Source organism: Lathyrus oleraceus, chromosome 7 (assembly GCF_024323335.1).
Source record: "Lathyrus oleraceus cultivar Zhongwan6 chromosome 7, CAAS_Psat_ZW6_1.0, whole genome shotgun sequence".
NCBI classification, from domain to species: Eukaryota; Viridiplantae; Streptophyta; class Magnoliopsida; order Fabales; family Fabaceae; genus Lathyrus; species Lathyrus oleraceus.
In genome coordinates, this window is record NC_066585.1 from 164343327 (window position 1) to 164370864 (window position 27538).

At 34.0% G+C, this 27538-nt stretch overlaps 1 protein-coding gene across 1 annotated transcript; it reads right to left on the minus strand.

Annotated features, from left to right (window-relative positions):
* Positions 1 to 3759: 3759 nt before the first annotated feature.
* LOC127106943 (60S ribosomal protein L3) lies at positions 3760 to 7026 on the minus strand. The gene is made up of 6 exons (XM_051044241.1): positions 6910 to 7026; positions 6684 to 6783; positions 5142 to 5252; positions 4742 to 5046; positions 4210 to 4619; positions 3760 to 4107 (listed from the first exon to the last, which is right to left on the minus strand). Exons 2-6 carry the CDS (start codon positions 6766 to 6768, stop codon positions 3849 to 3851), a joined length of 1170 nt encoding a protein of 389 aa, XP_050900198.1. The 5' UTR covers positions 6769 to 6783; positions 6910 to 7026; the 3' UTR covers positions 3760 to 3848.
* Between the last annotated feature and the right edge of the window lie 20512 nt (positions 7027 to 27538).

Here is a 27538-nt window from a genome sequence, read left to right on the forward strand (position 1 = left end):
AGAATTAGTAAAGTTGTTGTTTCAAACACAACATGTGATCCAAAGACTTGGTCATATACAATGATTCAAGTTTTGACCACATTGAAACCTCAATATTCTCCCTGGAGACTTCCATTAGAATTTTATCCCCCAAGACACAAGATAATCACACTTATGTCCTTATCCATCATCTCGATCTTCTCTACTTATATTAGGCACCCAAACTTCGATTCCTTACCATTCAATGCTTGAATATAATTTTCTTGAGTTAAAATTGTTTGTATCTTCACTTTTCACAACCCAATATTGTTATCTCTGAAAAACTTCTCAACCTGCCATTTGGAACTCATGGTGATCACTTGTAAACAAAATATATTTGCCTCATAATGAGCTCTACTTGGTGTGAAATTGAAAGTTCACAAACTTTACATGAATTCATTATTCCATAATTAAAGTTTCTTTGTTATACATTTTGTGTGCTCTAGATTATTTAAAGTATCCTAACAAGATATATTTATGTGTCTTGTAATCAAACTTATTAATGTATTCTTTATTGTTCAAAATATAAGAATATAAGAAGTACAACCAAACTGAAAGGAATGAGAAATGTTAGGCTATATGTTTTTCTGCAATTCATAAAGATTCTTATTCAAAATAGGTCTTATATAGGTTATATTTTAAATGTATTATGCAATATTTACGACTTATGTCAAAAAGTTTCTTGCAACATTGTTTTTTATTGACCTTAAATTTTCTCATCCCATGAAGAGGTTTCTTTTCTTTTCTTCAACACCATTATGTTGTAGAGTTCTAAAAGATAGAAATCGTGAGAAATATCATTTTTCACAAAAAGGTTCAAATGATTTGTTTATAAATTCTCATCATAATCACTTTTAATTATTGCATTTTTTAAAAATATGATTCAACACTCACTTGTTTGCAAAAGACCGAGGACACTATGTATGACACGTCCTTTTTTAAAGGAATTTTACCCATTTTGTCTTATATAATCATCAACTATGATTAATCCATAATTTTTATCATTAATTAATTCATGCTCATGAATGCAAAGAGAGCTTGTGAACTCTTTTAAAAAAAATTGTTTAGGTCTTTTGCCTGTTAGATGTCAATGACCTCGAATTTCTAAGAATCTTCGTGTCGTAGTCAACCGTAGTGTAAATTATGTCAAGGACTGAGTTCATAATGTTAAAAATATTATTTTAACATTTTCATCTTTCTCAATTTAGAACAGTTCATACTTGCTCATTAAGACATTACTCTTTGTTGTTTTCTTGTCAGAAATTTTATCAAAATGTCATTTAACATATAGCTTCTACCTTTGATGCATTTTGAAATTCTTTTTTTATCTAACGCACATTTTCTTTCAAGTTAAAAGAATATCATATGCGTTTAGAAGTGTTATTCAATCTTCTTCCATGATGTCTCACATTTTGTGATATGAAGAAATTAAAGAATCTTTCTTTCTAGTTATCAAGCTTGTCTTCATCAAACATTGAGACTTGCTTGAATAAAAAGTATCATTATTTTCAACATTGATTTAACAATATTTTGCTGAAAGAGTTTTTCTCAAGAATCTTTATCTCATATTTTTAAGTATTCAAATAAAAAATTTGACTTTGATACCAATTAGAGATGAGAAAAACATAAGAATTTTTTTTTGAAGTATATTGGTTTGAAAGCTTTTTTTCTTTTTGTACTTGGGATAATATGAATTGCCAAAATAAAATATAAAGGTAAAGAATTAAATGATAAATTTGGCACACAATATTTATCTAGCCTCACCCTATAAATTGGTAATATGTTTAACCTTTTCACGATTTTTTTTTTAAATAATCAAGTTTTTAAAAAAAATACGAAAATAACCATGTTTTAAAAAAAATACCAAAATAACCAAGTTTGGTAGAGGATGCGCCGGGGGAATTGGCTCATGTGTGTTGCTTGTGAAAAAAAACTTAATTTTGCAGCCAATAAGAATCAAACACACAACCTTCTAATCAGTAATCAAACACATTACCATTACATCACAAACCCTTCATGTTAATTTGTTTCATCATATATTTAATATATCGTATATAATTATAGTAGATTAATAAATTACTAAAACTTGGTAGATGAGAAGGGGGAGATAATGATAGGTTAAAAGTCTTATTAAAAAAAAATTACTAACATAAATCAACATAAATCAAAATGAAGTTTTCAATTTATTAAAAATAGAATAAGAAAAAAAAATTCAACTAAGAATATTTTATTTGAAATTTTTTTTAATTGACCAAAATTAGAAGGGGGACTATTTTTTTTATTTCATTTGTCTTCCTATTATTTAATTGACCAAAATTTCATTTGTCTTCCTATTATTTTAAAATTTATGCCATAAATCGTATACATAGTAATGTGAGCGTAACAAAGATGTTAACTATAAATCACATGATATTTTTAACAATTTTATATTTATTAATATTAATTTAATATATAGAGATGTTAGTTTAGTTGTCAAGTCTCTTACATAAAATGAAAAATCATATTAAAATCCATCACGTCAATGAGTTTGTCACTAAATATATCATGGTACATAATAGCTTATTTAGAATTGGTCTTTAATTTTGTCACTAATTATGTTTCATCCATTATTTTATTTAATGTTTATTTTTATAAAATTAAAATATTCTTTTATACAATACTCTTTTTTATTAAACAATTTTTTTTATAATATAAAAAATATATATTTTATTTAATTTTATTATAATCAATTTTAAATAAACATAAATATTTTAACTATCTACGTTCATATTTGATATGTCGAATGGATATTATCTATATTTTATATTTAATGTTATAATATAAAATTACGATTATACTCTTAAGAAATTAAAATGCAAATATTAAATAATATTCCTAACTTATATATTTTAAAATAATAATAAAATAAAATTAAATATATATTTAGTTAATTTAAAATTTTAAAATAGATATAAAAGTTATAAGTGAAAATAATTAAGACAAATATATAGAGATGAAACAAATTATACGTTATTTTAAAACTAAGTGAAAAAAATTTCAAAGTAATTTATTAATCTATGTTTGACTACTGATCAGAATATTTTCGTATTTTTTTAAAAAAATTTGGTTATTTTAAATAAAAAAAATCCTTTTTCACACTTGATAGAATATTTTCAGCACAATGATGCGACTATAACGTGGTTATTTTTTCTTTTAAAAAAAATATGGCGACAACTTAACCTTTTGAAAAATTACAATTGATCCAATGATAAAATGTTTGGTGTTTATAACTTGGCGCTCACTAGAAGGTAATCAAAACTTATTACACAATTCAAATGTTTTAACCTCTCAATATAAAGTGCGTGAAATTTATATCACTTACTTTCTTTTTCAGAAACGAAATCTGTTGCAAAATATATTCTTAGGGAAAAGAGTCGTTGAAGAAATGTGCAAGGAAAAAGCTGGCAAAGCATACTATTTCATCGGAAAATCAAGAAGTGTTGACTGGCGGATCATGCTAAATTATTGTCCTGATTCCAAAGTAGCCTAATATTGAATATCATCATATATTTATGATAGGAACAATGTTGAAGGATTTCAAAAATCTTTTTGATCTTGTGGTCTAGACACTTTCTGTTACTGCAAAATCAAGATTGTCACCATTGATTTCATTCCATCTACCAGAAGTTGTCTTACAGACGTAATAATCAAACTAACAGAAACATAAATAAAATTACGACGAAGGCAATACCCAAAACCATCAAAGTAAAACAGATCATTCATGTTTCAGAGCAAATAACAAAATTGTTTTCTCAAACGACACAATAAACATTAAATATAATAAAATAAAACTAGGCTTTCAAACGACCATAAAACTTCTGTTTCTCCTGAGTAGTCTGGAAGCGACCATGTCCAAACTTGGAGGAGGTGTCAATGAATTTCAGCTTGATCTCTTCAAGAGCCAATCGAGATGTTTGCTTCAGTAGTGACTGACGAAGAGTCACAACCCGCTTCTTTGGTCCAACACAGCCTCCCTTCACCATAAGATAGTCATGCTTCACTATACCGTAATGAGGAAATCCACCCATGGGAGTAATATCCTTCTCAGTCCTGTAAACAAAATCACACAATGAACATGATTAATTCAAAAACCTTTGAGCTTTCCTAAAGATACACATTTTATCGGCAATACTTGTCTACTACAATACCTACCTGTCAAATTCTGTGATGGCTGTGTGTGACTCTTCGTCAGTCTTGCCAACCTTGTAGATCTTCTTGTTCAATTCAGTACGATGATGGTATCCATTCTGACCAGCCCTGGCAACTGTGAAAGAAACACGAGCAGGGTGCCAAGCACCAATACAAGCAACCTTCCTTAGACCTCTGTGTGTCTTCCGTGGAAGGCGGGTCACACCCCAACGAGTTACCACACCTTCATAACCTTTACCTTTAGTTACTCCAATGATATCAATCATCTCATCCTTCTGAAAAACAGCATTGACAGGAACTTGCTTTTCAAAGAAACTGTATGAATAATCCACCTTTTGGCTTATTGTTCCACCATTAACTTGGATCTCTATCAAATGAGCTTTCTTTTGTTTTAGACCCTTCAACTTCCTTATCTACAGTAAACAAAGAATTACTAAAATTAATACACCTAGAACTTTTAAAAGATCCAACACATTTAAACAGAACAGATATTTCACAAAAGGAGATATTTATGATATTAGAACATTTTTGGTACCTGAGTATGAGCAAGAACACGGATGACAGTAGCATATTTTTTCAATTTCTCAAGCTGAGATTGAATATCCTTCTTTCCTTCTTCAGTTTCATACTTTTTGGAATACTTGGTAAAAGCCTTCTTCTTTGACTTGCACCAGTTCTTGTAAAACCGACGCTTGATATCTTCACTTAGATGCTGAGCCCAAACAGTATTCAGTGTGCGAAGGCCTCGCGGTGTTTTCACATATCCCACCACTCCAACAACAACAAGTGGAGGAGTTTCAATGATAGTGACAGCTTCACATGTCTCTTTCTTATGAAGCTCTACAACAGCAAGGAATATTATCAGTGCAAATTAACATTGGACATATCTAGAAGCCAATACGAGAAGAAAAAGAATTTCAAAACATCAGACTTACTGGATCCAGGCTTCTCAACCTCCCTAACAATATGGGTCATCCCAGACTTGTAGCCAACAAAAGCAGTCAAGCTGCATGGTTTGGAAGGATCGTCTTTTGGAAAGGCTTTCACTGCAAAGACAAATTAGAAGAGGTTTTCAGGGAAAAAGAGCAGTCGCATAAGTCATGCAATGGACATATATGAATAACCATAGGGATATATATTATTATACATTCTACAATTGGTATCAGGAAAACTAAAGAACACACATATGAAAGCTAGTAACATGACATAAATAAACAAAAATATAAACTATGTTGCAAATTAGATGAGGATTTCAGGGAAAAAGGCATTGGCATTGCATTAATAACCACATCATGCAATGAAAGTAAATGAACAACAATAGACTCAAGAATAACCGTATGAAAGCAAGTCATATGACATACAAAAATAAGAACATTTTGCTAAAATAGGCTCACTAACAATTTGATTTGTATTTCAAAATTGGACACCAATCTTAAGAGACATAGACAAATACACTAAACATATAAATGAGATGGGAAATTAAAACTACAAAATAGCTAAAACTACATAATAGATAGCCTAGTGGAAAATATATATGAATATCAAAGCAGATGCTAATTTTCATACAGTCTAAGAAAGAAGATTGGTGCATAAGATTAAACCCACACTAATCCTTACCTTGTTGAAAATGCAGAAAATAAAGAATGATGCTTTAGGGAACAACACCTTTATTAATTGTGCCAGAAATTATTCTTATTATAAAAATAATTGAAAAACTAAGCAAATCTCATGAATAACTTGCAAGAAATAAATAATACAAGTAAACAATAAGCATATGTTTATTGTTTCCCAAACAAATCAAATAGTAATCTGATAAAACAGGTTCAAAAAATTGCATACAAGAATATGAACTAAAAATGTGAATTACAAAGCACGCATCATATTTAAAAATGTATAAAATGATAAGTCATTTTATTACAATAATGGGAAAGTATTAAACCAATCATAATAAATGAATGTAATGATCATATACATTACAAGTGAAATCGAAACATTAGAAAAAAATTCCAAAAAATAAGAATTCATCCGGCAGAACAAAATATATATTCATCAATAATAGATAACTAAGAGCAATATCAAAAATAATCTTTTGATCTCATTAGAAAAATTAATTTAAAAGCATATCTCAGTACATTAATCACGAGACTACCAATATTCCAATCGTAACGAAGAAATGCTTCCAAACCAAAGGCCTATGGCAAAATAGATGCCAATTCTCTAGCTCATTTTGTATTCCAAACCAAAACCCTATCAAAGGATTAAGGATAGATAAGCCGTTTTTGAGATTCCAGCCTTGATTATTCAGTTATCAATGAAAGCAGTTTCAATCATCACAAAAGGAAATGGCAATTACACGATAATGCACAGAAAATCCTTCAGCTAAAAATTCGATTAAGATCCTTTGTTTTTTGAAAAGGCTCAAAAACGTAATTAAGATCTGATTTAGTGATGAAAAGTGAAAATGAAGTGTAAAAAACCTTTTCCGCGATGACGTGCAGCACGCTTTCTTGGGAGAAAGCCGAGAGAACCGTGTCTTGGGTGCTCAAACTTTCGGTGAGACATTTTTTCTTACTTCAACTGCAAAAAACTACAATATATATAAACATTTGGGAACAATGAACAAGTAATTAACAGATCCAAACCATAGAACAAGTAACAACAGATCTGGGAATGAAAGGAGACTATAACTTCGAAAAAGCTTACCGGCCGCAATAATATGAAATGGAGAAAATCGTTATGATTGTTAGGTTTGCAGACTCTGCGTTTTATATAACTGTTTCTCAGTCTACCCTAGAATAACTGACTCAATGGGCTCCGGATTCAAATTTTCGTGGGCTTTACTGTCTATAACGAGAGAATTTATCCTACAACCACTGAATTTAAATCTGGCACCCCCAATTTTCAATAATGTCCAAAATATTTTGTTAAAATTTAATTAAGAAACAGCACACCAAAAATCGGTGGTGTAAATGAAAAATCTTGTATGAATAGAAAAATTTAGGACTGTATTTTAAAAATTGGGTATGCATTTTTACCAGTTTTTCTTTTAAACTGGGAGTCAAAAAAAACTTATCCGATTTTTAAAAAAGATTAGAAAAAATTTAACCTTTTAAAAAAACAATTGAAATATCGATAAAAATTCATAGTTTTTTTTTGAAAAATTTCATAATGTATTTGAAAAATCTAGTAAAAGTTTATAACTTTTTTTGAAAAATTTAATAAAAATTCATAGTTTTTTAAAAAATCGATAAAAATTCATAGATTGTTTGAAAGATCCAGTAAAAACTCACATATCTTATAAAAACCCAAGTAAGAATTTATAGATTGTTTAAAAAATCTGATAAAAACTCATAGATTTTTAAAATATCAGAGAGTAAATTTAATTTTTTTTGATAAAAACTCATAATTGTTTTCAAAATTCGATAAAAATTCATAGATTTTTTAAATAATCAATAGTAATTTGAAAAATCCGATAAAAAATCATACATTTTTGAAAAATCCGCTACCATATTTGAAAAATTTGATAATTCAAATCGGTAAAAATATATGATTTTGCATCGTTTTTTTAAATATCCAACAAAACTCATATTGTTTGAAAAACACGAAAAAAATTCATAGCTTCCCCATAAATCTAATAAAAACTAATGAAATCTCACAAAAATCAGGAAAAACTCATACATTTTTTTAAAAACTCAGTAGTATATTTGAAAATCTGATAATTCAAATTGGTAAAAAAAATATGATTTACATCGTTTTTTTAAAATACGGTAAAAATTCATAGTTCCCCTCAAAGTCTGATAAAAATTCATGAAATCTCACAAATATTAGATAAAACTCATACATTTTTTAAAATTACAGTAAAATATTTTAAAAACCTGGTAGTTAAAATAAGAATTTGGTAAAAAATCATATTTTTGAAAAATCTAGTAAAATATTTGAAAATATGATAGTTCAAATCGGTACCTTAGTTTTTTCAAAATATCCAGTAAAAACTCTTAAATTGTTTTTAAAATACGGTAAAAATTCACACCTTCCCCAAATATCTGATAAAAACTCATAAAATCGCATAAAAATCAGGTAAAAGTTTATACATTTTTTTAAAATACGGTAGCATATTTAACCATTTTGGTAGTTCAAATTGGTAACAAAATATGATTTTACATCAATTTTTTTAAAATATCTAGTAAAAACTCTTAGATTGTTTGAAAATTACGGAAAAAATTCATATCTTCCCCAAAAATATGATAAAAACTCATGAAATCTCAAAAAAAAATCAATAAAAACTAAAAAAAAATCTAAATAATTGGGATAAATTTGTGGGGTTGCAGGATAAATTCTCCGATAGCGAGAAAAAAAACCTTTTTAGGTTATAGTGGTTACAAATAAAAGATTGTGTCCTAGCATTCTTTCCATTAAACCCCACACCCCTTCAATTTTTTATATCGACTAAAATGCTCTTCATATTTTTTTAGAGGTTAAAGGTAGTGTACTTTCAATGTAAAAAAATATTACACAAATGTGTTATGTGGTGAGATACACGTCTCTCATTGGTTGACAATGCAAAAATATTTTACACTGTCAATGCATATTCTTTTTTCTCATTTTTTTATTAATAAAGTACTTAAAAAAATTCTCTCTCACACAAAAATTCAGTAGGTCAAACAAAAAATCCAGAATGCATTTTTAATGGAACTTTTGAAAAATTAAGTAAAATCATGTTAATTCATGATTTTTTTTTAAATTTGGTAGTTCATAATGGATTGACCTATATTAAAACGAAGTTATGACTATCGATTTTTTTGATAAATTCGATATTTTTTTTAGTATCTAAATTTTGGTAGTTTATATCCGATAGGCAAATAAAAAATAAATTAACAATATCGGATTTTTTTATATTTTTTTGTATTATTTCGAATATTTGAAAAACCCGTATAAAATCATAATTTGTGCTTCAAAAATTTATGACTTTATACCAGATTGTTGTTGAATATCATACAAAAATGTATTTTCGGATTAGTTCCACGTTGAATTTGGTCGATTTTTTTTCTATTATCATTGGTCTTAGATACGATGTATTATGATGTTGTCATTAAAGTTATTAAGTCTACAGGTGTTAAACGGGTTATGTCAAGGTAGATGTTGGTAAACATTTTACAAATGAATATGAGTTTATTGTTCGTGAATATATGCTCCAATGGATCTGCACATATGCTTCCAAATTGGGGTTTGACATTGTAATTGGGAGGTTAAATAATGGTTATGATAGAAGACAAACATTTGTGACACTGAGATGCTAAAGAAGTGGCAAGTACGCAACTATTATCTAGAAGTTTAAACGAGATGACACCTATTTGAGGATATGTGAGTGTCCTTTTAAGTTACGTTGGTACCTTATGACGAATAATACATAGAGATTTAATGGGATTTTTGGTATATTAATCATGATGTGTGTTAAGTTAGTCGGTCATTCCATTATATGTCGCCTTAAACTTGAAGAGAAAGAACTTGTTTTTGACATGTCATTGAATATGGTGCAACCCAAAAACATACTTGCGACTTTGAAACAAAAAAGACCTCAAACTGTCTCAAATATCAAGCAAGTATACAATGTTTGAAGCTTTTGGATGATACCATTATGTATCTAGGTAAATAGTGTGCGAGGATGGAGAAAGTATTCAAGATATATTTTGGACTAATCGTAATTCCATCAAGTTGTTTAACATATTTCCCATTTTGCTCATTATTGATTAAACATATAAGACCAAAAAGTATAGGCTTCCACTTCTAGAAATTGTTGGTGTTACTACCGAGATGACTTTTTCAATTGAGTTTTCATTTTTAGAAACTTATAAGAGGACAATGTTACTTGGGATTTAAAAGTGTGTCTGACTTTGTTGAAGAACCAATAAAACATGCCAAAGGTCATTGTCACTGATGAATTTAATTGCAAAGATGTTTTTTACATCATATCCATTGATTAAAGTCCTAGATATAAGAGTTATTTTACTACAAAAAACACATCTAACATTGAAAGCAAAATGCATTTAACCTCGGTTACAAAGGCAAGGTAACGAAGGGCGTAATGAGAAGCTACCACTTTACCCCTCAGTTATTAAAAAACGGGTGGATAAATGTTCACTTTCAATACCAAATGCAAAGCCAAAATGACACACATTTTATAATTTTATAACAAAACTAAAACAAATGCTTAACCAACAAAAGCAATAACCAAAATGGAAAGTTTTATAGGTTGTTCAATAAGACTTGTCACTGGTCGCTAGGTATCTATAATTTGAACAACATTTGAAACCAATTAGGATAATCAACAACAACTTTAAATCTATAATACAAGGAATAAAAAAGAGTAAAATTAATAATTATAAATTACTAATCGATATAAAACATTTACTTACTAGTTTTTTCATATATCATATTCATGATCACGACAAATAGCATGCACATCATCTAAATCGTTTTCTTTAGATGATTGACGTACATCTGTTGCTAAACAAGGGGTATCGCATTTAAAATCTTGATTTTCACGAGTACTATCAAGAGAATGTTTTCCTTGAAAAAAATTGACCATCTAGTGCTAGCAGGATCAGTGACATAAAAAACTTATTTTGCTTGGATTTTCATGATGAATGGTTTGTTCATATAAGTCCCCTTTTGAAGATCAACCTGTATGAATCCTTATTCATCGGTTTTTACACCGGTGTTAGTGTCAATCCACTTGCACTTAAATACAGGCACTTTAAAAGCAACATAGTCAATCTCCAAAATCTCCTCAATAACCCCAAAGTATGTTTTATATGCTAGTACATGATTGTTATCTTTGGAACTAGAAAAGTACATGGATTCAGCCTTAACCATAACCCCACTGTTTTGTGCGGTGCTACAATAATCCTTTGATTTTGTATAGAATGAATATTTAGTAATGTCGTATGCACTCTAAGAAATTACATTAAACTTATGCATACATGACAAGCATTTAATTGTATCTGATTGGCTACTCTCTTTATAAACATTTCATTAAACCAATTTATGAAATTTTTGTTATGCTCTATCAACAACCATATTTCCTTCATCCGGGGAAATTTTTCCTTTATATGACTTTTGTGAGCGGTCAAGTAAGGTTGAATTTCACTAAGGTTATTCAATATATACAAATATGCTTGAAGAACTACTTCTCAGTCAAATGTCTTAACATTTAAACCTTGAATGCCTCCACCATCATAACATCCATCATGACGAGACTCAGGAATTCCTATAGAGTTTGTTTTTGACAAATAGTTTGTACAAAGCTCAATAACTTTTTATGTGATGCACCTTTCTACGATCAAACTTTCCGGATGGTGATGATTCTTTGTATACCCTTTAAAAATCTTCATGTAATGGTCTACCAGATACATCCACCATAAATAAATCAGACCATACATTATAATTTCCCTTACTAGATACAACTAAGTGAACCATAATATCAAATAATGATGGAGGGAAAAACATCTCTAATTGACACAAGATAATTGCAACTTCATGTTCCAAGTCGTCTAAATCTCCAGGATCAATAACTTTACTACATATAACATTGAAGAATAAGCACAATCTGGTTATAGTTACTCTTACATTTCTTGGTAAAATACCACGAATAGCCACTTGTAGAAGTTGTTGCACCAAGACTTGACAATCATGAGATTTTAAGCAAACTAACTTGAGATCATTCATTGACATAAGTTTCTTCACATTTGATGAGTACCATTGGGGAACTTTGATACCCTGCAAACATTCGGAAAAACTTTCTTTTTCTTCTTTAGACAGAGTGTAACATGATGGGGGAAATAGGTTATATTTCCTATTTATTTTGGGGCTAACTCTTGCCGTATACCCATCACAACCATATCTTCGCAAGATTTTTTAGTAACTTTTGTCTTGCCTTTGATGTTGAGAAGTGTTCCAATTAAACTATCAGATACACTTTTTATCCACATGCATCACATCAAGACAATGTCTTACATCAAGACTAGATTAGTATGGAAGATCAAAAAACACCAATCTCTTTTTCCAAATATTTTTCTCCACGGGATTTTTTTGTTTCTTTCTAAAGACAACATTAATGTGTTGTTGTCTTTTATAAACGTCCCTCCCAGTTAAGGGATTTGGAGCAATACCAAACTCCTGCTCTACATTAAAATCCTTCGCAATCTATGATATGGATGATTAGGTCTTAGACTTTTTTGATGCCCAAGATAAATTGTCTTTTTTACTTTTTGCAATTGTTGATGACCTGTATCAACTTCACATATAAGACATGCTTTATGTCCCTTGATGTTGTACCTATATAAATTATTGTATGCAGGAAATTCATTGATTTTGAAAAACAACATGGCACACGACTTAAAGTTATCACTTATTTACAAATCACCAAAATTAACACCTTGCTCCCACAAATGTCTTAAATATCCAACCAATGGCGTTAAATAAACATCTATGTTGTTCCCTGGTTGTCTTGGACCCAAAATCATCATAGATAGCATCATATACTTGCACTTCATGCATAACCATAGAGATAAGTTGTAAATTAGGAGAAGAACAGACCATGACGTACAATTAGTACTCAAATTATCCCCCAGTTATTAAAAAACCGATGGGTAAAATTATCTATACATGAGTTTGATCCTCAGCATCTGCATTTTTTATTATTTTCCGAACTGATGGCGCGCCTAATATTAACTTTTGGTGTTGTGTAGAACCAAGGTAATATCTCAATGTTATTGCTTCAATTTTATGTAAAAACCAAGGGGATAAGTTTTTTTAGTACTATCGTTGATTTAGAGAACCATATTACAGAATATAGAACCATATTTTGAATATTTCTGAAACATAAACATTGTACATTTTGCAAAATTCTCAATCTGAAATATTGTACCACAAATATTCATTATTAACACCAAATGCAAATCCAAAATGGCACACACTTTATAATTTTATAACAAAACTAAAACAAATGATTAACCAACAAAAGCAATAACCAAAATGGAAAGTTTTGTAGGTTGTTCAATAGGACTTGTCACTGGTCGTTAAGTACCTATAATTTGAACAACATTTGAAACCAATTAGGATAATTAATAACAACTTTAAATCTATAGTACAAGTAATAAAAAAGAGTAAAATGAATAATTACAAATTATTAAGCGATATAAAACATTTACTTACTAGTTTTTTCATATCTCATATTCATGATCAAGACAAATAGCATGCACATCATCTAAATCATTTTCTTTAGATGATTGACGTACATGTGTTGCTAAACAAGGGTTGTCGTAGTTAAAATATTGATTTTCATAATTACTATCAAGAGGATGTTTTCCTTAAAGAAAAATGACCATCTAGTGCTAGCAGGATCAGTGACATAAAAAATTTATTTTGCTTGGATTTCCATGATGAATGGTTCATTCCTATAAGTTCCCTTTTGAAGATCAACCTGTGTGAATCCTTATTCATTGGTTTCTATACCAGTGTTAGTGCCAACCTACTTGCACTTAAATAAAGGCACTTTAAAAGCAACATAGTCAATCTCCTCAATAACCCCAAAGTATGCTCTATATGCTAGTACATGATTGTTATCTTTGGAACTAGAAAAGTACATGGATTCAGCCTCAACCACAACGCCACTGTTTTGCATGGTGCTATGATCATCCTTTAATTTTGTATAGAATGAGTATTTAGTAATGTCGTATGCATTCCAAGTAATTATATTAAACTTATGCATACATGACAAGCTTTTAATTGTATACGATTGGGTACTCTCTTTAGAAATACTTTATTAAACCAATTTATGAATCTTTGTTATGCTCTATCAACAACCATCTTTCATTCATCCGGGGAAGTTTTTCCTTTATAAGACTTTTGTGAACGGTCGAGTAAGGTTGAACTTCATTAAGGTTATTCAATATATACAAATATGCTTAAAGAACTACTTCTGGGTCAAATGTCTTAACATTTAAAAATTGAATACCTCTACCATCATAACATCCATCATGACGAGACTCATTAATTCCTCTAGAGTTTGCTTTTGACAAATAGTTTGTACAAAACTCATTAACTTTTTATGTGACGTACCTTTTTACGATCAAAGCTTATGGACGATGATGATTCTTTGTATACCCTTTAAAAATCTTCATGTAACGGTCTACTAGATACATCCACCATAAATAAATCAGACCACACATTATAATTTCCCTTACTAGATACAACTAAGTGAACCATAATATCAAAGAATGATTGAGGGAAAAACATCTCTAATTGGCACAAGATAATTGCAACTTCATGTTCCAAGTCGTCTAAATCTCCAGGATCAATAATTTTACTACATATAGCATTGAAGAATAAGCTCAATCTGGTTATAGTTACCCTTACATTTCTTGGTAAAATGTCACGAATAGCCAGTAGTAGAAGTTATTGCATCAAGACATGACAATCATGAGACTTTTAGCAAACTAACTTGAGATCATTCATTGACACAAGTTTCTTCACATTTGATGAGTACCGTTAGGGAACTTTGATACCCTGCAAACATTCACAAAAACTTTCTTTTTCTTTTTTAGACGGAGTATGACATGATGGGGGAAATAGGTTATATTTCCTATTTATTTTGGGGCTAACTCTTATCGTATACCCATCACAACCATATCTTCGCGGGATTTCTTAGTATCTTTTGTCTTGCCTTTGATTTTGAGAAGTGTTCCAATCAAACTATCACATACATTTTTCTCCACATGCATCACATAAAGACAATGTCTTAAATCCAGACTAGATTAATATGGAAGATCAAAGAACACCGACCTCTTTTTCCAAATATTTTTCTCCACTGGATTTTTTTGTTTCTTTATAAAGACAACATTAATGTGTTGTTGTCTTTTATAAATGTTCCTCCCAGTTAAGGGATTTGGAGCAATATCAAACTTCCGCTCTCCATTAAAATCCTTCGCAATCTACGATATGGATGATTAGGTCTTAAAAAAATTTGATGCCCAAGATAAACTGTCTTTTTTTACTTTTTGTAATTGTCGGTGACATGTATCAACTTCACATATAAGACATGTTTTACGTCCCTTGACGATGTACCTAGATAAATTACTATATGAAGGAAATTTATTGATTGTGCAAAACAACATGACACGCAACTTCAAGTTATAACTTGTATACAAATCATCAACATTAACACCTTCCTCCCACAAATGTCTTAAATATTCAATAAATAACGTTAAATAAACATCTATGTTGTTCCATGGCTATCTTGGACCCAAAATTATCATTGATAGCATCATATACTTGTACTTCATGCACAACCATAGAGATAAGTTGTAAATTATGAAAAGAACATACCATAGTATACGGTTAGTACTAAAATTACCCCTCAGTTATTAAAAAACCGATGGGTAAAGTTATATATATATATGAGTTTGATCCCCAACATCTGGATTTTTTATTATTTTCAGAACTGATGGCGGGCCCAATATTAACTTTTGGTGTTGTGTAGAACCAAGGTAATATCTTTATGTTATTACCTCAATTTTATGTAAAAACCGAGGGGATACGTTTTTTTAGTACTATCGTTGTATTACAAAACCATATTACAAAATATATAACCATAATTTGCATATTTCTGAAACATAAACATTGTACATTTTGCAAAATTATCAATCTGAAATATTGTACCATAAATGTTCATTTTCAATACCAAATGCAAAGCCAAAATTACACACACTTTATAATTTTATAACAAAACTAAAACAAATGCTTAACCAATAAAAGCAATAACCAAAATGGAAAGTTTTGTAGGTTGTTCAATATGACTTGTCACTGGTCGTTGAATACCTATAATTTAAACAACATTTGAAACTAATTAGGATAATCAACAACAACTTTAAATATATAGTACAAGGAATAAAAAAGAGTAAAATGAATAATTATAAATTACTAAGCAATATAAAACATTTACCTACTAGTTTTATCATGTCTCATAGTCATGATCACAACAAATAATATGCACGACATATGAATCATTTTCTTTAGATGATTGACGTACATGTGTTGCTAAATAAGGGGTATCGTAGTTAAAATCTTGATTTTCATCAGTACTATCAAGAGGATGTTTTCCTTGAAGAAAAATTGACCATCTAGTGCTAGCAGGATTAGTGACATAACAAACTTATTTTGCTTGGATTTCCATGATGAATGGTTCATTCCTATAAGTTCCCTTTTGAAGATCAACTTGTGTGAATCCTTATTCATCAGTTTCTACACCAGTGTTAGTGTCAATCCACTTGCACTTAAATAAAGGCAATTTAAAAGCAACATAGTCAATCTCCAAAATCTCCTCAATAACCCCAAAGTATGCTCTATATGCCAGTACAAGATTGTTATCTTTGGAACTAGAAAAGTACATGGATTCAACCTCAACCATAACCCCACTGTTTTACGTGGTGCTACGATCATCCTTTGATTTTATATAGAATGAATATTTAGTAATGTAATATGCACTCCAAGTAATTACATTAAACTTATGCATACATGACAAACATTTTATTGTATCTGATTGGCTACTCTCTTTAGAAACACTTCATTAAACCAATTTATGAAATATTTGTTATGCTCTATCAACAACCATCTTTCATTCATCCGGGAGAATTTTTCCTTTATAAGACTATTGTGAGCGGTCAAGTAAGGTTAAACTTCACTAAGGTTATTCAATATATACAAATATGCTTGAAGAACTACTTCTCGCTCAAATGTCTTAACATTTGAACCTTGAATACTTCTACCATCATAACATCCATCATGACGAGACTCAGGAATTCCTATAGAGTTTTCTTTTGACAAATAGTTTATACAAAACTCAATAACGATGTACCTTTCTATGATCAAAGCTTTCGGACGGTGATAATTCTTTGTATACCCTTTAAAAATCTTCATGTAACGGCCTACCAGATACATCCACCATAAATAAATCAGACCATACATTATAATCTCCCTTACTAGATACAACTAAGTGAACCATAATATCAAAGAATGATGGAGGGAAAAACATCTCTAATTGACACAAGATAATTGCAAATTCATGTTCCAAGTCGTCTAAATCTCAAAGATCAATAATTTTACTACATATAGCATTGAAGAACAAACATAATCTGGTTATAGTTACCCTTGCATTTCTTGGTAAAATGTCACGAATAACCACTAGTAGAAGTTGTTGCGTCAAGACATGACAATCATGAGATTTTAAGCAAACTAACTTGAGATCATTCATTGACACAAGTTTCTTCATATTTTATGAGTACCATTGGGGAACTTTGATACCCTGAAAACATTTGCAAAAGCTTTCTTTTTCTTTTTTAGACGGAGTGTGACATGATGGGGGAAATAGGTTATATTTCCTATTTCTTTTGGGCCTTACTCTTGACGTATACTGTCATACGGTGAACTGACTTGGGGTGTTTTGCTTTTTATCGCAATGTCGCGGTTAGCAAGAGTCGCCACCGACTTTTCTTTTATCCAATAAGGAAAGGTGGAAAAGAACAGGAAAGACCTCAGTAGATTTTGGGTTCGGGAGGTACATTATACAAAGGGAAGGTATTAGCACCCTTTGTATCCATGGTTATCCATGGGCTCTTAATTGCTGGATCACTTATCTTTTTGTCTGAAAAAGTGTTGGTGAATTGCTTAAAAATGTTTGAAAGAGAGTTTAACTTTGTAATGATTCTCGTATGAATGTATACAAAGTATTTATCTCGTTTGATTTTGAAAGCGGTTTAGAAAAGGTTTTGAAAAGAGAATTTAACTTTGTAATGATTCTGGTATGAATGTATACAAAGTGGTTATCTCGTTTAGTTTTGAAAGTTGTTTAGAAAAATAGTTTGGAAATGTGTGAGGTGTAAAAAGTATTTTAGGTTATGATCCAGTAATCGAGAGTTATACCTTCCTAAGGTCGTTATGAACGTTTCCTATCCTTATGAGGGTAAAACTGTCCTTACTATTGAGAAGTAAGTAATTTTACCCTTTGGATGTTTAAGGGTCATCGTAGGGTCATCGATAGGTCATTGAAGGCAACAGTTGTAAGGATACCTTAGCATTCGAAGGGACGATCATCATTTAACCGTAGGCTACACCGAAGGGTCATCGAGGGACAAAATCGTATTTTCGAAGGCAACATCCGAGGGACCATGATTTATTTTATGATGATTTAATCGAAGGGCCATTGCTAAGGGTATCCCCACATTCGCGGGACATGACCGTTATACCGTAGTATCGTAAGGCACAAGAGAGGTCCAAGATCACTTATTTAAAGGCAAAGTTTTTACAATTAATTAGGTAGCTAGGATGAATCTCCACATTAAAATCAATACATTAAAAATAATACATTAAAATTAATACATTAAAATTAATTATTAAAATTAATTATTAAAATTAACACATTAAAATTAATTAAGCAATTTAGAGTGAGTCTCCACAAGGGTATCCCACAAATAAAGTGGAAGACCTAACGGCAATCTTTTCTTGGGACATATGAACCTTTGCAAAATTCAACAAACGGATTAGCATACCAAATCAGGGTATAATCGTGGATTACACCGTAAAAGAAAAAAAACAGCAGCAAGAAAACAATGTATAATTAACATAGAATAGATCAGGTTACGCATAGAACATAAAAAATATCAATGGCTGTCCCGTTCGCCTCTGCCTCGCCTAGCGAAGGCCTAGCGAACACTCGCTACATGCTCGCTTAGCGATGTGCTAGCGAGCGGCTGCGGGTTTTGAATTTCAGAACAGTATGACTTCAACCTGCGGCATGGCTTATGGCATTCCACACATAGTTACATGGTTCAGCATTCACAACATTAAGGCACACTTAAATTCACATGCAAAACCTCAAATATGTTTATGAATTCAATTATAATATCACATGCAAGTTAAGAACATAAAGCGGTATCACATGCAAATTAAGAAAATAAAACGATAAGAATAATGCAAACCTGTTTGCAATCGAATTGCAACCTTGAATTGGCCGATCGGATCGAATTGAGCGGAAGTGACCTTGCGGCCGCCGGCTTTTCCTTCAGGGCTTCCTTTAGGGTTTTCCGTCTGTGAGCGCTAGGGTTTGCTTGCTAGAGTTCTCCTCTCTCCTTTTTCGTCCTCTTTTCATTACTGAAGTGCTGGTATTTATAATGCCCTTTTTCATGACCTAATGGGCTCAGAACGAAGCCCGAAATTTTTTGTTGTCTGTCAGCCTCGCTAGGCGAGCTGGTAGCGAACGCGTAGCGAACGTTCGCTAGGCGAGCTGGTAGCGAACGTAACGTTCGCTAGGCGAGCTGGTAGCGAACAGGCCAGTTTGGGCCATTTTCTGGATTGGGCCATTCGTGAGCTGGGCCTTTGTTCCTTTAAAATCAGTGTCATAAAAATGAGTCAGAATACCTTGAAAAATGTCTTGAAATCTTAATGGGCAAATTTTGGGGTATGACAGCTGCCCCTGTTCAATATTCTTGAACCGAGAGAGTTAGAATGGTGTGTACGCCATTCGTGGTCTGGAGGTGGAAGATTATTGAACACTAGAATGCCCCAAAAATTTGCTCTTGCTAATCACAGGTTAGTCTTGATGAATATGGGCTTAAAGGTACCATCCAGGAAGTTTGATGATGAGAGCTTCAGATTGTGTCGTACGTTAGACGATATCTGAAGACATGGGTGCCATACCGGGTCGTACGTTAGACCATATAATGAGTCATCCATCATGCTGTTGACTTCGCTGGGGAGTCTGAGTATGCTATATGCTGCTGGGGATAAGGGATCAGAATGGATCATACACTAGACCATATCTGAGTATCAGAGTGAGCTGTTCGTTAGGCAGATGACTTTGCCGAGGATGAAAAATCAGAATGGATCGTACGCTAGATCGTGTCTGAGTTGAAGATCCAAATGGGTCTTATGATAGGCTGTATTGGAGTTGCAGGATGAGCCGTCCATTAGGCTGAATCTGATGATAAAAGGGGGTAGTCGTACACTAGACTACACTTCAGAAATGTACCGTACACTAGGTAGCATCTGAGGAGACGAAGGTCAAATTGGGTCGTACATTAGACCGTATCTGAGCTGACTGAGCCGTCCATTAGGCTGAATCTGATGATACAAAGGGGGTAGTCGTACACTAGACTACACTTCAGAAATGTACCGTACACTAGGTAGCATCTGAGGAGACGAAGGTCAAATTGGGTCGTACATTAGACCATATCTGAGCAGACTGAGCCGTCCATTAGGCTGAATCTGATGATAAAAAGGGGGTAGTCGTACACTAGACTACACTTCAGAAATGTACCGTACACTAGGTAGCATCTGAGGAGACGAAGGTCAAATTGGGTCGTACATTAGACCGTATCTGAGCAGACTGAGCCGTCCATTAGGCTGAATCTGATGATAAAAAGGGGGTAGTCGTACACTAGACTACACTTCAGAAATGTACCGTACACTAGGTAGCATCTGAGGAGACGAAGGTCAAATTGGGTCGTACATTAGACCGTATCTGAGCAGACTGAGCCGTCCATTAGGCTGAATCTGATGATAAAAGGGGGTAGTCGTACACTAGACTACATTTCAGAAATGTACCGTACACTAGGTAGCATCTGAGGAGACGAAGGTCAAATTGGGTCGTACATTAGACCGTATCTGAGCAGACTGAGCCGTCCATTAGGCTGAATCTGATGATAAAAGGGGGTAGTCGTAAACTAGACTACACTTCAGAAATGTACCGTACACTAGGTAGCATCTGAGGATAAAAGGGGGTAGTCGTACACTAGACTACATTTCAGAAATGTACCGTACACTAGGTAGCATCTGAGGATAAAAGGGGGTAGTCGTACACTAGACTACATTTCAGAAATGTACCGTACACTAGGTAACATCTGATGATAAAAGGGGATAGTCGTACACTAGACTACACTTCAGAAATGTACCGTACACTAGGTAACATCTGATGATAAAAAGGGGGTAGTCGTACACTAGACTACACTTCAGAAATGTACCGTACACTAGGTAACATCTGATGATAAAAGGGGGTAGTCGTACACTAGACTACATTTCAGAACTGTACCGTACACTAGGTAACATCTGATGATAAAAAGGGGGTAGTCGTACACTAGACTACACTTCCGAAATGTACCGTACACTAGGTAACATCTGATGATAAAAAGGAGGTAGTCGTACACTAGACTACATTTCAGAAATGTACCGTACACTAGGTAACATCTGATGATAAAAGGGGGTAGTCGTACACTAGACTACATTTCAGAAATGTATCGTACACCAGGTAACATCTGATGATAAAAGGGGGTAGTCGTACACTAGACTACACTTCAGAACTGTACCGTACACTAGGTAACATCTGGTCTAACTTGATCGTACATTAGACTGTATCTGGGCAGAATCCGAGGACTTGACGGTCTAACTTGGTCGTACATTAGACTGTCACTGAGCAGAATCTGGTCTAACTTAATTGTACATTAGACTGTATTTGAGTGGTATTTGAAGATTTGAAGGTCAGAATGGATCGTACGCTAGATCGTATCTGAGTTGAAAGAGTCATATGTTGAGCTGAATCAGAGTGAACCGTACGTTAGGCTGTATCTGTTGTATTTGCAATAAATTTCTGGGGATGGGCTTATAGATGCCATCGTTAGGAGGATGTCAAAATGAATATTGTCATGGAGTGTATCTGAAAGATGTAGTTGAATCCTGAATGTAATTGATAAGGATGTCCGTCTGAATGGACCTTTGTTTTGATTGTATCAAGAGGATAATTAACCTGAAAAATAAAGTTAGCTTCATGCCATGTCATGATGCATGAGATGCAAATGTTGTATGTATGCGGGTGCTGTGAAATGATGTAATGAGTGAATTATGCGTCTGGAATAAATGAGAGCATTGTATGATGTAATGCATATGATGCGGAATGAAAATTGTATGTAGGTATGTGATGTGAAATGATGCAATGAATGCACTATGCGTCTGAAACGTTCTTCCAGGGAACTCTACTGGGGAGATAAACCTCGATCTCCTGGTAGGGAGACACTGGTATCGATGCTCCGTTCTTCCCAAGGACTCTACTGGGGAAAATAAACCTCAGTCTTACTGGTATCGATGCTCAGTTCTTAGCCGGGGAAACTCGATTTCTGTCTGATGGTAAATATTCAACAGAGCCTGGCTGGGGGTGGAAGAGATGACTAATCTGTCTGGTGATGCCAACCTCTTCTGGGGAATAATTGGCGTTGCCGGGGAATCGAATTAGCAACGGACTCATTGGAAAGCGTGATTAGACCTTCTCCTCGATCCTGAAGTCTAGTAATTGTCATTGTTATTTTATGCATGTATTTTGATAAACATTGATCATATTCAAATGCATATACCAATTCAAATTAAATCAATGGACGTTTATGCAAACAAAACAGAAAAGTAAAAATAAAATTGCATTGTTTTGGAAATGAAATGGTATTGATTTTGAAAGAGGGCCCATGAACAGGCAAATCGTGTACAAGGAGACAGAAATCCTAGTAAGAGGAAATTGCCGAGAAAACAAAGAAAAAGCTATGCAGGAAAAGTCTTGTTGATTTTAAATCCACTACCGTCATTATGTCTTCAAGCATCTCATCTCCTGCTGTCGGATAGAAGTGATTGGCTTGTTCGGTCCCTTGAAACTTGGGTGGAGCTGACAGAGAACGGGGCATAGTCATACGCTTTAATCCCTAATTTTTGCCTGGACCGCCTTTTCAGGTTTTCAGTCCACCGGGATACCCTTTTTTGCTCAAGCCGCCTTTTCAGGTTTTCGACTTGCCGGGTGTACGTCTTTATATGTTTATCCCTAATTTTTGCCCGAACCCTTTTGGTTCGCCGGGATGCCCTTACTTTTGCCTAGGTACGTCGACCTAGCGGGTCTCTTTTATGCGTAGTATTTTTTAACTATGTCCGCGTTCACAGGATGCGGGAAATCTTCGCCGTCCATCGTAGCAAGTATCATGGCTCCACCAGAGAATACTTTCTTAACCACAAATGGCCCTTCGTATGTGGGAGTCCACTTGCCTCTGGGATCACCTTGTGGTAGAATGATACGCTTGACCACCAAGTCGCCAATTTGATACACTCGTCTCTGGACCTTTTTGTTAAATGCCTGGGTCATGCACTTCTGATATATCTGCCCATGACAAACAGCCGCAAGTCTCTTTTCATCAATCAAATTTATCTGATCGAGTCGAGTTTGAATCCATTCATCCTCATCTAAGCCTGCATCTTTCACAATTCTTAGAGAGGGGATCTGAACTTCCACTGGTAAAACGGCTTCCATTCCATAGACTAAAGAGAAAGGGGTTGCCCCTGTCGAAGTGCGGTAACCATGAAGAGCAAAAGGTAACATCTCAGGCCAGTCTTTGTATGTTACTGTTATGTTCTTGATATTGTCAGCAGCCTCCACGACGCCGTTCGTCTTTGGCCGGTACGGAGAAGAGTTATGGGGTTTTATTTTGAACTGCATGCAGAGTTCAGTTTAGTACCATTATCAGTGATAACTCTTTCAGGAGACAGCAGGTTTCTCGAATGTATATTTGATAAGATCCATCTTAGAAATCAATAAAGTGGTATGATTCAACATATACTGTCTTAGTCGGCGAGCAGCCCAAGCCAAAGCGCAGCAAGCTTTCTCAAGCTGTGAGTATCTTGTTTCACAGTCGGTACCTTTTGCTAAGGCAGTGTATGACATGCTCTTTTCGACCAGACTCGTCATGTTGCCCCAGCACACCCTATTGAATTTTCTAACACGGTCAAATACATAGTTAGAGGTCTTCCTTCAACTGGTAGCATCAGAATTGGAGGTTCTTGGAGATATTTCCTGATTTTGTTATTCATCATTCCATGCCATCTCTTGATTTTTCCTTTTTAGTAATTTGAAGGTGGGTTTGCAAGTAGCAGTCAAGTGTGGAATGAATCGGGCAATGTAATTCAAGTGCCCCAAGAAAACCTCTAACTTCTTTCTTGTCTATTTCAGTACCCAGATTTACAATTTCAATTGATTCCTCATGCGGCTGTATGGTCTTTTCTTCTTGTAGTACCAGTCTGGCAAGTTCTCCAGGGACTTCACAATCTTCCTCACTTCCATCCTAGGCTTGGTAGATCGGATTTTCAAAGTCATAATGAACAGTAGCAGAGTCATTACCAACAGGATCCAGAGTGGATATGGATCGGCAAATTGTTACGTGAGTGTGTGCAAGAAAACATAGCTTGTTTGAAAAATGGCAGGAAAGATAAAGAGCGCAAAATTTGAATGCAAAAAGTCCATTGATTTATTGAATATGAATATGCTTATGAAAATGACAAACCCTTAAAAAATTAGCTATTGTGCCCCGGGTATAGACACAATGCTTTTGAAATAGCAATAACAATTACTCTCGACTAAAGGGAATCGGGATAGTGTCTTCAGCCTTCCAATTATTGAGTCCGTCACCAATTGTTGGAAAAATCCAGCTATCCAAGTCATAATCGTTATCGGCATCTTCCACAGCATTAACAGTCTCGTCATGATTAGACAGAGGAGCAGTGATGACATTAGGAGTCTCCGGAGGATCAGAGGTAGTCGCCTGTATCTTTCCGCTTCGAATGCCGCTTTCAACATGTTCACCTGTTAATATAAGTTCAGTGAAACCCAATGAGGAACTCCTCAATAGATGGCTGTAGAATGGGCCAGTCAGTGTGCTCATGAACATGTCCACTAACTCTCGATCAGTCATAGGGGGTTTGACTCTGCCAGCCAAATCTCTCCATTTTTGAGCATATTCTTTGAAGCCTTCTTTAGATCCCATGGTCATATTCTGCAACTGTACCCGAGTAGGCGCTAATTCAGAATTGTACTGGTAGTGTTTGTAGAAAGCTGTCGCTAAATCAGTCCAGGTGCGGATGTCAGAGCTCTCGAGCTGATAATACCATTCCAACTGTGTGCCAGACAGACTCTCTTGGAAGAAATGGATCCATAGCTTCCTATCAGTGGTATGCGGCTGGATCTTTCTCACATAAGCTCTTAGATGCATTTGAGGACAAGATGCCCCATCATACTTAGAGAAAGCGGGGACCTTGAATTTGCGGGGAATGACCACATCAGAGACTAGACCCAAGCTTTCGAAGTCCAGACCGGGCGTCTTCTGACCTTCCATAGCTAGCATACGTTCTTCCAGCAACTTGTACTTATCATCTCTTGGAGAGTACTGTTCATTCTCATAATCTTCATCGTCGTCCTCAGGGTTGAAGAGATCAACATTCTCATCTTCGGAATCTGTCTCTGTTTCTTCTTCTTGATCCTTCGGAATTCTAATCTCGACTCCTGCGGCCTGTCGTTTGAGCCTTCTTCCCGGGTTGATGTAACTCACAGGTTTCTTGTCTTTCTTCTCGAGCAATAGAGCCTTTAGTTCCTCCTGCCCCTTGGATAAGTTCAAGATCATCTCCTGGAGTTGAGCATTCTGAGTCTGGAGATCTTTGACGGCTTGTTCGAGGTCCATTTTTCTGCTTGTAGGAAAACCGTGAGAACACTGATCCCTTAGAATACCTGTTATGCAATGTTATGTTATGCTATGCAATGTATGAAATGTTTTCAAGGACTTTTGGAATTTAACTTTGCATAAACTACCAAAAAGGAAACTTTTTTTTTTTTTTTTTTTTTTTTTTTTTTTTTTTTTTACAAAACAGAGCAAAGTTAAATCCCTAAGTCCTCGAGATGGTTAGTACAATGCCATGATGTTATGATGTTATGATGTTATGATGTTAAGTAAACAACAAGCACAAACAAGTCACACAACCATCATTCCTAGGTTTTAAGGCTTGCATGAGTTCCACAGGTAAGTACCCTCCCCACTGAAGTTTGGTTGGTTCAACCTGTCCTAGAATAGTAACCGGGTTCTAGAAGGATCTCAAATCATTGACCTTTCTTTAAGTCCACTTCAGTGCAACACCAAGTGGTTGACCGAAGCTTCCCTAAAGTCCAATCTCAAGGAGTGTAGTATCGAGTCTCAACCAAACCCCAGTCGGAACCGAAGTCAGTTAGCTCACTACTTTCTAATGGCCAGGATGAGTCAATTAGGGTTCTAAAGGTCTGGTTAATGCTTTGATGACACCACGCGGAAGCCAAATTTTTCCTCAAATAACATGAGGACCATCAGGACAACCAAAGTGTCACATTAACCGTAGCCATCATTTTAACCATTCCAGTATACGCCGGATAGTCGCGATGATCTATTGCTACTTACCTAAGGTACACTAGATCCGGGTGTAGGATCTTTCACTCAAGCATAGGATACCCAAGCAATCCCTTAAAAGTAAATCAAACAATTCAAATAAGTGATCTTGTTTTAAGGTAACCTCTCTTTTTAAATCGTCCCCAGCAGAGTCGCCAGTTCTGTCATACGGTGAACTGACTTGGGGTGTTTTGCTTTTTATCGCAATGTCGCGGTTAGCAAGAGTCGCCACCGACTTTTCTTTTATCCAATAAGGAAAGGTGGAAAAGAACAGGAAAGACCTCAGTAGATTTTGGGTTCGGGAGGTACATTATACAAAGGGAAGGTATTAGCACCCTTTGTATCCATGGTTATCCATGGGCTCTTAATTGCTGGATCACTTATCTTTTTGTCTGAAAAAGTGTTGGTGAATTGCTTAAAAATGTTTGAAAGAGAGTTTAACTTTGTAATGATTCTCGTATGAATGTATACAAAGTATTTATCTCGTTTGATTTTGAAAGCGGTTTAGAAAAGGTTTTGAAAAGAGAATTTAACTTTGTAATGATTCTGGTATGAATGTATACAAAGTGGTTATCTCGTTTAGTTTTGAAAGTTGTTTAGAAAAATAGTTTGGAAATGTGTGAGGTGTAAAAAGTATTTTAGGTTATGATCCAGTAATCGAGAGTTATACCTTCCTAAGGTCGTTATGAACGTTTCCTATCCTTATGAGGGTAAAACTGTCCTTACTATTGAGAAGTAAGTAATTTTACCCTTTGGATGTTTAAGGGTCATCGTAGGGTCATCGATAGGTCATTGAAGGCAACAGTTGTAAGGATACCTTAGCATTCGAAGGGACGATCATCATTTAACCGTAGGCTACACCGAAGGGTCATCGAGGGACAAAATCGTATTTTCGAAGGCAACATCCGAGGGACCATGATTTATTTTATGATGATTTAATCGAAGGGCCATTGCTAAGGGTATCCCCACATTCGCGGGACATGACCGTTATACCGTAGTATCGTAAGGCACAAGAGAGG

Bases quoted from the DNA above. Each gene is read 5' to 3' on its own strand.
- LOC127106943 (XM_051044241.1), bottom strand. From the start codon at position 6,768: ATGTCTCACCGAAAGTTTGAGCACCCAAGACACGGTTCTCTCGGCTTT. The intron at 5,253-6,683 runs GTTTTTTACACT...TTGTCTTTGCAG, and splicing joins TGCACGTCATCGCGGAAAAG to TGAAAGCCTTTCCAAAAGAC. The intron at 5,047-5,141 runs GTAAGTCTGATG...TTGCTGTTGTAG, and splicing joins GGTTGAGAAGCCTGGATCCA to AGCTTCATAAGAAAGAGACA.